Genomic DNA, 9843 nt, shown 5'->3' with positions numbered 1-9843 from the left:
GTCAGCCAGACAACTATTTTGCGGAACGAAACTCGTCGGTTTTCAATAAAGGCCGGCATTGTTTGGGTACTTGCGGCTGTTACGGATCACGTACTTTCCGATTCGTAGCTGGTGTCCCGAACTAAATAAAAAAGCAACTGCGACTACGGTTCGGATTGAATAAGGAGAATTCATGAAGCGAGTCGATTTAGCGCATTATCAGGTGCGGTGTCTTTCAATGCCACCTACGTCTAAAGGCCAGCAAACGAAACGTGACAATGAGCATTTAAAAAACCTCCAAGAGTACAATGAAGTTCTTTTCAAATAAGAAAAACCCCGTTACCAGGCCAAACTGTAATCACCATCGCCAGATGTTTGCGTTTGACGTAACTCTCTTAGCGTGTCTCCAAACATTATCAATCGACAATTGACCAAAAGACCTCGTGTAACTATAAACAGGCCGCGAACCGTCACACCCACTGACGTAGACATCGCCTGCGTCACAAAGTCGGGTCGTGTTTTTGCCAAGCTGATGCCCGGTTGCGGCTGAGAGATAAACAGATCGCATCGATTGACAGCTTGTTTGTTTGGCGTTTTCCCTGGCGGTGGCAACATGTTTCCGCGATTCCACCGTATCGACGCACAATCAACTGTAGCCGTTGGTAAAACACTTGGTTTTAATTGTGGTAATGACACCCTTTTCGCTTTACGCTCTGACAAATTATATAATCGATTACGGCAGCTGTTTATTCAAATGACTCGTCGGTCGTTCAGTTCGCGTGGACGTTAACGGGTAATTGCTAATGCTATGAAAGGTTTTGTGATAAGGTACGTCATGCCTTCGGAAAAACTGCTAAAGTCAACATTTTACAGCGTTGGCCAAAAACAAGCCCCCAAAACCGGCCTTCGCGGTCTCCACCCCTACTTGAAATTGAAGGCAAACGCAAAGAGTGTTTGAAGAGACAGAAAAATGCGTCTTGGCAGCTCCTGGCCTTGCCAACAATGTGCGCACAAAGGGCGTGCTCCATTTGCTCCTTCTCTCCCTATTCTCCCCTTTGTAAGTAGCCCGCGAGTAATTCGCATACAGCTCGGCAATTTGAAACTAGAATTCAGGGGCGTGGTAGTGGGCGCGCGAGAAAAAATAACGATCCTCTGACCTCATGCGCCGGGAAAAAAGCAAAGGTTTATCTCTGTTTCTCCCTCCCACTCTTTTCTCTCTCTTTATCTGTCTTCTGGCCTCCGTATGTCTGACAGGGGACGTGCTACCAGCTTACGGTGATCAATCGAGAAAGCACAGCGGCGAGCGAGCAGTGCTAGCACAGGCAGCGCTTTTGTACCAGGATATAAGTACAGTACGTGGTGGTAAAAATATTGAAAAACGGATGCTTTAACATATGTTACTGCGTACGTTTGGCAAGCCTATAAATGTTGATAAAGCGTTGGCAATGCAATAATGCAGTGGCCAAAAAACGTTGATCTTGGCCGTACGCTTTTAATAGGTAGTAAGTTATTCAAGATTATTCTATCTGAGGAGACAGAGAAATAAGCTGACAAACAACAAGACACATAGGGGATGGCAGTTGACGAATAAACAAGACAGGTTAATCTTTTTGCATTTCAATAACAAGCATGTTGTTCCTTCAGACCTTGAAAAGCAAACTTTACTACCAACAATTGTTTAATTTGAGAATTGACGCCGCGGCGCAATGAAACTGATGGAGTCGCTTTGCGTCGAAGATTTGTCAACAGGAATTATGGCACGCAACGCGATATTCGAGGACGACGTGAAGAAGCAAATGCGAGAAGTGTGTTCCTCATCCAGCGATGAAAATGAGGCACACTCTCCAGCTAGTGTTAGGCACTCTCCTTCCGGTGCACTTAAAAGAAGGAACCAATCTACGTCGCCTGTTCATTACACGAAAAAAGAGCGAATTCTCAAGTCTCTCACCAGTTCACCAACAAGGGTCGGAGCTGACACTGTTGAAACGAGTTCCGAAGCAGACGCTAGCAAGCGCTCAGCGTCTCACCCCGCCGGCCGAAAGCGTTCACTGCGGGAGGCAATTGATTACTTGGAATTGGAAAAATTCCAACGGCAGTCCCAGGCCCTATCTGGCGAATCCGAGCCTGTCAACTCGGAAAGAGTTAGGCCGGTATCCCCCTCAAAGTGCACTTGGTTTCTCGTAAATGAAGAGGGAACCGTGATATTGAAAACACCAGCTGCCAACCGAAATCGAGTAAGTAGCCCCGGCTCAAATTGCGTCCCAATTTTGGTTGCTCATATTTTAATATGTATCGTTTAACAGTTTTAGTAACTTGGCACAATCAATTTTGCAGGCGATGCCTTCACGGTCTACCAAGCCTCCTCCAGACATGACCTTGTCACCTTCATCTGTGCGCAGCTGCTGTCCCTGCAATCCAGTCCAACAGCCGCAACCTAAAACCGATGAGAAGTGCGAACCTTTGGATCTCTCCCAAAAGGTTACTGATGCGCCAGTTGTTAAACGGGAGATAGCCGAAGGCGTTTTCCCGGCTTTTTCAAGGGAAGGCCCTCCTCGTAAATCCGCGTTTTCGGTGCGCGATATAATCTCAAAGTCCCCCAGTTCAACCATCAGGCCACCGAGAAACTTCTTGATCCCCGAACAAGGTTACGAAGAGCACCTTGCTCCAGCCTACAACCGTCAAAATCCCGAAAGGCGCACTCCCACTGAAGAAAGAGAATTTGTTCCCCACGAAAACGGTGTGTGTTTTATTACCGCTTTAGCTTTATTTGTCACAAGCTTTTATGTTTATGAACCATGTTTTCTTTTTCAGATTTGAAGCCACAGGTGTTAGCCAGACCTCAGATTTTACCGTTGCCACCCAACATTCTGAACAGTTTGAGTTCGCACTTGGTTACACAAACAACGGGAAAACTTCATAGGCAATCGTTGCATTCCCCCAATTCTAACCTCTCGTCTCCCGCCTCGTCGCCCCGCTCACATCAAAGTATGACATCAGCTGCCGATCGACTTCCCACGTGGAACAAGATTCGCATGTCTTACAACAACGATTCCGCTTACGGTAAGCAAAATTAGCAACAAATATTAAACTTGTAACCCAGAACATTTTTCCGGTTGGATTTGTCGTTTTGTTGAATACGTGGCGTGCGGCCGTGTTCGCCCAACAGGAACAGTGTTCACACACCTTGTACAGACGTGTAAACAAGATTCTTAGTCTCGTGTCAGATAGCGAGGCCTCTGTGTAACACAAGGTACCTTCGCCCATGCAATGACCCGAAGCATACAACTTTGTGTTAAGTCATACCATGCAAACGCGAACATGTCGCAAGGGATTAATAAGCGAAAAGTGATTCCCGTAAGGCACCCAAAGTCGCAGGCTTGGTCGCTATCTGCGCGCCCTACCCAACCCTAAACCAAACAGGCGGGCGGGCGTCGGTGCGGTCTAAAAACACATTTAAGTGGGATGGTTCGGTCGTTACCGGGTGATTCCATTTCAATAGCGCAATAGCGTAATAGCGCAATAGCTTCGCCTAACGTGTAGAAGAACTGTATGGGCGCGCGGATGGCTTATTTTAAGCGTGGGTGTGGCGGCTCCGGTCGCTGCTAATCGCCGACACCAGATAAAGTGACCAGCTTGTCCGCGCGATGGAGAAAACACCCTGTTTTGAATTCGAAATGAGACTGCAAAATTCAATGTCGGCTCGATTTATTTTCAGCGTACGGTAACTGTGCACATTATGATTTTTAATTTATTTCTGTTTTGCAGGTTCGTCGCCGGAGGACCCGTCAGCGTGCGCAGCTAGCTTTGGATCTGCCCTTGATGTTTCTTTCCGCAACCGACGCCAGAGCTTAAGTCCGAGTTCTCCAGCGTCTCCGGAAAACTACGCTCCGCAACCTATGCTGCTTGGACCCGTTCACAACTCCCTATACATGTATCTCAAAGCCCAGGCGTACAGGTAATGACTAATCTCAGTTTCGCCATTTTAACCACTTTAACACGTTGCGAGACGACGAAACACAACTGAAGGCTATAGAAAATCAATTGCAAGATTATCGCCAGATCGTCTGCCTGTTGCGATTACAACAACCTGTTGCTGCAAAAATATTAGGTGACCGTGAGCCCCGTGGCACATCACGTTTTTTCGCTATCGCATAATGAGGGAACGCCGATGCTGCTTCCCGCCAGCTCCAAATCAATCATGCAAAGTGCGTTCCGACCGATGCGTTTGATCCTAGAGCTAAACAAAAGATGTGTTTGCCGTAATCATGAAACAAAATGTACTGATCGTAAACACTAAACAAAGGCATGTAAACAATCTTCAAATAACGAAATCGGAATTTTGCCAAACTGTACAAACACAGAAAGCGTTTCCGTTTGAACAATATTTGTCGCCAACTCTTGCGCGAAGCATATCCGGTTTCCCTGTGCGGCGTTCCGTGATGTCTTCACTCTTATCACGACGTAGGTTAAGCGCGTTCGTTCGTCGTTTGTCCTGGCTCTACCCAGAATGCGGTTTCGTCACGTACCGACTCGGAGGTAAATCGAGCCTTCCATGCCATCACGATTAGCCGCAAAGTTGACTTCAGCATTTAGCGCGACACGTGTGCCCGCCCGGAGATAGGTTGTCGCCACGACGGTTGCGCTTTCAATTCCTCCTTGCCCAGTCGTGCAGCTACGCCCGGGCGTTTCTCAGAAATGCTGCACAACATGCGGAAATGATGCGATTCCAATCTCAAACACTCGTTTTTTGACTGACTTGTGCTGCGACAGACCTAATACATGTCATGTTGTTCTTGTTTCAGCCCTGGCGGACTCAACCAGACGTCGATGATCGATCAACGATGCCGAAAGCTCCCGGTAAGTTGGTTGATAGAAAGCCCGTAACCGCTGTCCCTTTTCTTGCGTTGTATCAATATGGCCATTGTCTTCTGTTCCAGGGCCAACACAGCGTCATGCACAGCCCAGGTGCCACAAGCCCCCTGGGTTCACCCTCCAACGACCCTTTCCGCCGCCATAAGTCGAATATCCGTGATAACACGTCACCTTCCCAACTGAGCCAGGGTGCTCACAAAGCTCGCAAGAACAGTGTGGGTGATGCTATCCATTCCCCAGTATCACCGGATGCATTCTTTACTGACTCCACACCGGACGAAGCTATGTTCGTGGGCATGGTGGACGTCGACCCAAGTATGCCTGGTTCCAAAAAACGACGTGTGCATGAATGCGACTTCGAAGGTTGCAAGAAGGCCTACACAAAGAGTTCACACCTCAAAGCACACCGACGAACTCACACAGGTAAAGAGAAACTTAATTATGCTTTTAAGCTCGCTAATTCAACAATGCATCGCATGGCTTCCCGAAACGAGTTTGCGTCAAGGCGCTCTACTTGGTGCCGGCCGAAATAGGCGCTGACGTCATGGAATTTGTTAACAGCTAGCGAGACCACGAAATGCTCGTTCCGCAAGTTCTACCCGTGCGTGTCGTCTAAGTAAAAGATCCGACGCTCACTTCGAAAACAACGCGTTACGCGCCGGTGACGAAATCGCCTAGTTCGGTGTTTTTTACTGAAACAGTATGGAGTTTTCCGAGATATTCGACTCCATCGTTAGGTCGCGCGAAAATACCTGGAAGTTCGAGAAAAAAATGACTCAATCTGGTTTGTTAACAGATACCCGCGTTTGATATAACGCTAGAGTTATAAAAGTCTGTTTGGACGAGTGCAAACCATGACATTGGAGGGCGGTGTTTATATTGCCTCGTAGCTGAGGGCGTCGCTTTCTGCTTGGTTGCTAATAAATGGATGACTGGTTTCCCAACCCCGCCCCTGACCCCAAAGCGTATTATTCAACACTGACGGAGGATAGTAATATCTGGTTGAACGTAACGCCCGAAACACCTGTGCACCGCGCAGCGCGAATTGTCGGCTTACATTGTTGGGCATTGTCCCAAAAAATCGGCGCACTCACGATGAGCAGTCACCGCCCTTTTCGACACGCATTTTTGCTCTGCGAATAATAAATTTTCCACGGCTCGGACGCGACATAATTCGTTTTCGTCAAAACGAATCCTCGATCAAAAAGATTGTTTGCATAAAAATGGGAAAATAGGGGCGTTTCAGCTTTTTGGCGATAACACCTAGCTGAGAGATACGAGCCTGTCTCCCGAATCTCCCCAGCAGAGCGCGCGCGTCTAAGGAATGTTTTCTTGGCTTGTGTGCATCACGGTGTGAAAGTATAGTCAGGCCTTAAACACTCGCGATTAACGCTTGATTTACTCAACAGTAGATTAGCGATCACTTAGAACCGCCTGCCGCTTGTCGCCAAAAGTCCCTCGTGTCGGTTAATCGTGTCGGGCGAACGGCTCTCCTGTTTCCTGAGCAAACGATACTTGCTCTGGGATTCGTTGACAAGACTGCCTCCTGCATCACGCATATGGATGTGTCACAGTAGCAGATTTGAGGCCATTGTTATGCGCGACTGTACATCTGTTGTTTAGTTGCACCGAAGCGCATTCAGCCAATTGTAAAAGTTTTTGTTCCTATGGTGCGCATAGCCGGCGCCCGAATGAGTCACTTTATGCGGAAGGACGCCCGCCTCACAGTTGTGTCAACAAACAAGCCGAAACCTACATACATTTTGCTGGCGCCCGCGCACACAACGCCCAAGAGCCGAGTATACGAACCGCAGGCGCGACTCCGGTCGACATCAATAGTCGATTGCATGTGGTATGCTTAAGCCTTTGCAAGCAAATGGTTTTCGACAGTCTGAACAACATTTCCGGTACGTCGTTCAATTCATTGGTTTCGGTTGATCGCGGCGCCTGCAGCTGGGCTGTTACCAAATCAATACTCGGTTTGGTTGTGCGTTTGACGTAACTGGCTCATTTTTTTAAGTATAGTTTTCGACATCAAATCGCACAAAAGAATTGATTTCTAAGGCGACACATTTGATTTAGACCGCTCCTATTGTACATGTCGTTATGTCACAAAATGTCAATGTTAAGCCGGCGCGGCGCTAATGTTTGCAGGTCAGGCGTGAGCTATGGTTATTTTACCTTTTGTCGCATCGCGAGCGCCCAGACAAACAAAGGCGTTCCCAGTGCAGCCGGGACGTAACCAGCTATCGGATTTCAGCTCTAATACCATGGGCAGGCCGATTGTTTGCAGTTCTCGGGTCGAAAATGAATTTCGTTGAGCGGGCAAACTCTTTTCTTCGTTGAGCGGGCAAACTCTTTTTCGCGTTTGCCGTCACGCCCCTTGCATGGGAGTTCATAGGTGTTAAAAATGTTTTTGCTTCGCCCCGTGTAGAGCATTGAAGAGTGGGCGGCCTCATGCCGTCAAACACTGCGAAAGCAAGCGTTCGCCCAGCGTCAAAAAACGTGATTTTTCTGCTTTTGGCATGACCTCCCATTCGCTGAAACGTGACGCGGACCTCTTAAAACCTGTTTGAGGGTCGCTGTGGTGCAAAGAAGGGCAGCCACCCGTGACCGAGTTCAACCATTCGAAGTTTTCGAGGGGCCTGGAAATTTCGCTTGACGTCATTGCTATTTTAAGCTGTTTGCTATCGGACCGCCCCTGCAGCGCTTTAGGTAAATTCGCGTGAAGATTTTTATCATATCGAAACAAGCATGTATGCAGAATGTCGGAACGTTTTTCACTTGGTGCTTTTATAGATCTTTTCGAATTTATACTCTGCTTTGAACAGCGGAATTTCCATTGCGCCACATGCACCTTTGCGCTACCGATACGCCACGTTGTCGCGCTTTTCTGCTGATATGGCAAAGAGTCTGCAAACCGGACGAAGGTCAAATCATTGCGCAAATTTTCAAAGTTGGGCGTGCTTGTCGCGACTCGCCCCTATTGTCTCGATCGTTTAAAGAGGGCAACACCCATATTGATCGAGAGCAAAGACCGCAAGTGCCGCGCGACGCGAACGATAGCTCGCTGTGTGGGACTGGGGACGTCTGTGCCGGCTCACAGCAGCCGTTGTCGGAACTGTCAAAATATTGATTGCTCGCTGGCCTTGTTGGTTGATACCGAACAGACACCCCCACGTTCACTTTGCATTTAGCAAATCATTAAATTATAAAGTTCAACGGAACACGATTTTAAAACCGTGATCAACCTCAAACTGGTGTACAAGCATCTCTTGATGTCGTTGGCATAAGCTTTAAACAAGTTTGTGTGCATATTCGCACACCTGTAGTGCGTTGGGAAGCTTCTAAACCGCTGGGAAGTAACCTAATCAATCAACTTGTAGGCTGTCTTCCTTCGCGCCTGCACGTCATGCGGCATGCTGCGGTAAATCCGCAGAACGCTTGTTATTGTTAGGGCCGATCAAAAGCATTAATCTCACAACTTCCGCAACGTTTACTCGCGAACGCACCGATTAAGCACGGCTGTTCAAGCCATGCGTAGCACGCTGGCCCTGCATAATTTATGCATAACAACGCACGACACAGCCGAGAGAACCAATCGAAACTTATAATAACTTAGTCCTAGGCTACGCCCAGTGTATGAGTGCTCCATGTTAATCACCACCTCTTTCTTTTGTTTAGGCGAAAAGCCATACAAATGCACGTGGGAGGGCTGCACTTGGAAATTTGCCCGCTCTGATGAACTCACCCGGCATTACCGCAAGCACACCGGCTACAAGCCCTTTCGCTGTCGTCAATGCGAACGTGCCTTTTCCCGTTCGGACCACCTGGCTCTTCATATGAAACGCCACCAAATGGCATCAGCATAATCTTTGATTTCTAGCACATTTTTTTTCTTTTGTGAGTTCAGCCTTATTGGTGGCACAGAACGGTGCCAACCACCCGGCACAATGCTAATTAATCTATCAAATTTTGTGCGCCATTCCTTTCCACATGTACTCGGAAACTTTGCGGCATTTCCGTGTATCGCCCGTTTCTCATGTGCCGCGTACCTGTTTTTTTTCACGCTATGATTTACACTGTTTTGCGACCCTATCCATTTTCAGTATTTATTTGACACCGCGATCTCAGTTTTTAGCCACTCGGTGCTGCGACAAACCGACAACCCAATCCGAAATGTACAGTGCTGCTGCCACACACCGCTATGCCACATCATTTCCACTGCTTTGCATCGGAATGCAGTTTCATCCTGTCCGATGACTTCGCTATATACAGCAATCGCCCTTCGCCAACTGTTCGTTATTGTTTGGCGTGGAAGTGCCGTACCAAGATAATATTATGTGCCAACAATTTTGCAACGTTCTCGTCCACTTCTCATACTCTTGTTTAGTTTCGCAACGTTCTCTTACCTTTTGTTGTACGAGAATGCCTCATTTTTGTTTGCTCAAGCAGTTATCGTGTTGCTTCGACAATTTTCATGCGTTCGAAAGCATAATTTTGTTTTTCAGCGACTTAGTTGGGCGGCCTCCACCGAATAATTTATGTAAATGTTTTTGAAATCCAAGTTCCACTTTGTAGTTGAAGATTTCAGATACGTCTGTGTACTTTTGGTTGCTACAAGTCCTTTCTTACTCCTTATACTTTTGTTGTTATTTTTTCCGCTTTATAGTCTGCTGCGCCATGTACACAGAGCACTTAAAAAGTGATTTTTTTCTACTCGTTTATTGATGGTATATGCTTTCGTTGGCTGGTCGTTATTACACCTTACTGGCGAATCAGCAGAATTAAGTGGATGATAAATTGTATGGAAGGTTTAGTCAGCACTTCCGCTTGGTGTTATTTCTTAAAATGGTGGAAAAAGTGCAGGTTAATCAACAAGTTACGTTTAAATTTTACTGGTAGCAACATAGTCCTGTGCTCGTGATTTAATAAAATGTTAAGTAAAAAATATACTCACCAACTGAAAAAGGCTAAATAGGCTGCTGGTGA

General features: G+C 47.2%; 1 protein-coding gene across 1 annotated transcript; it reads left to right on the top strand.

The window, feature by feature from the left end:
* The first annotated feature begins 1364 nt into the window (after positions 1–1364).
* LOC145238408 (uncharacterized) lies at positions 1365–9638 on the top strand. The gene is made up of 7 exons (XM_080101553.1): positions 1365–2213; positions 2314–2716; positions 2791–3039; positions 3745–3934; positions 4782–4836; positions 4917–5274; positions 8536–9638. The coding sequence occupies exons 1-7, from the start codon at positions 1686–1688 to the stop codon at positions 8721–8723; spliced, it is 1971 nt and encodes a 656-aa protein (XP_079957679.1). The 5' UTR covers positions 1365–1685; the 3' UTR covers positions 8724–9638.
* Positions 9639–9843: the final 205 nt, after the last annotated feature.

The sequence above is a fragment of the Phallusia mammillata genome, chromosome 7 (assembly GCF_965637545.1).
Source record: "Phallusia mammillata chromosome 7, kaPhaMamm4.hap1.1, whole genome shotgun sequence".
NCBI classification, from domain to species: Eukaryota; Metazoa; Chordata; class Ascidiacea; order Phlebobranchia; family Ascidiidae; genus Phallusia; species Phallusia mammillata.
The sequence above is the reverse complement of the archived record's forward strand: the minus strand, read 5'-3'. Positions and strand labels throughout refer to the sequence as shown.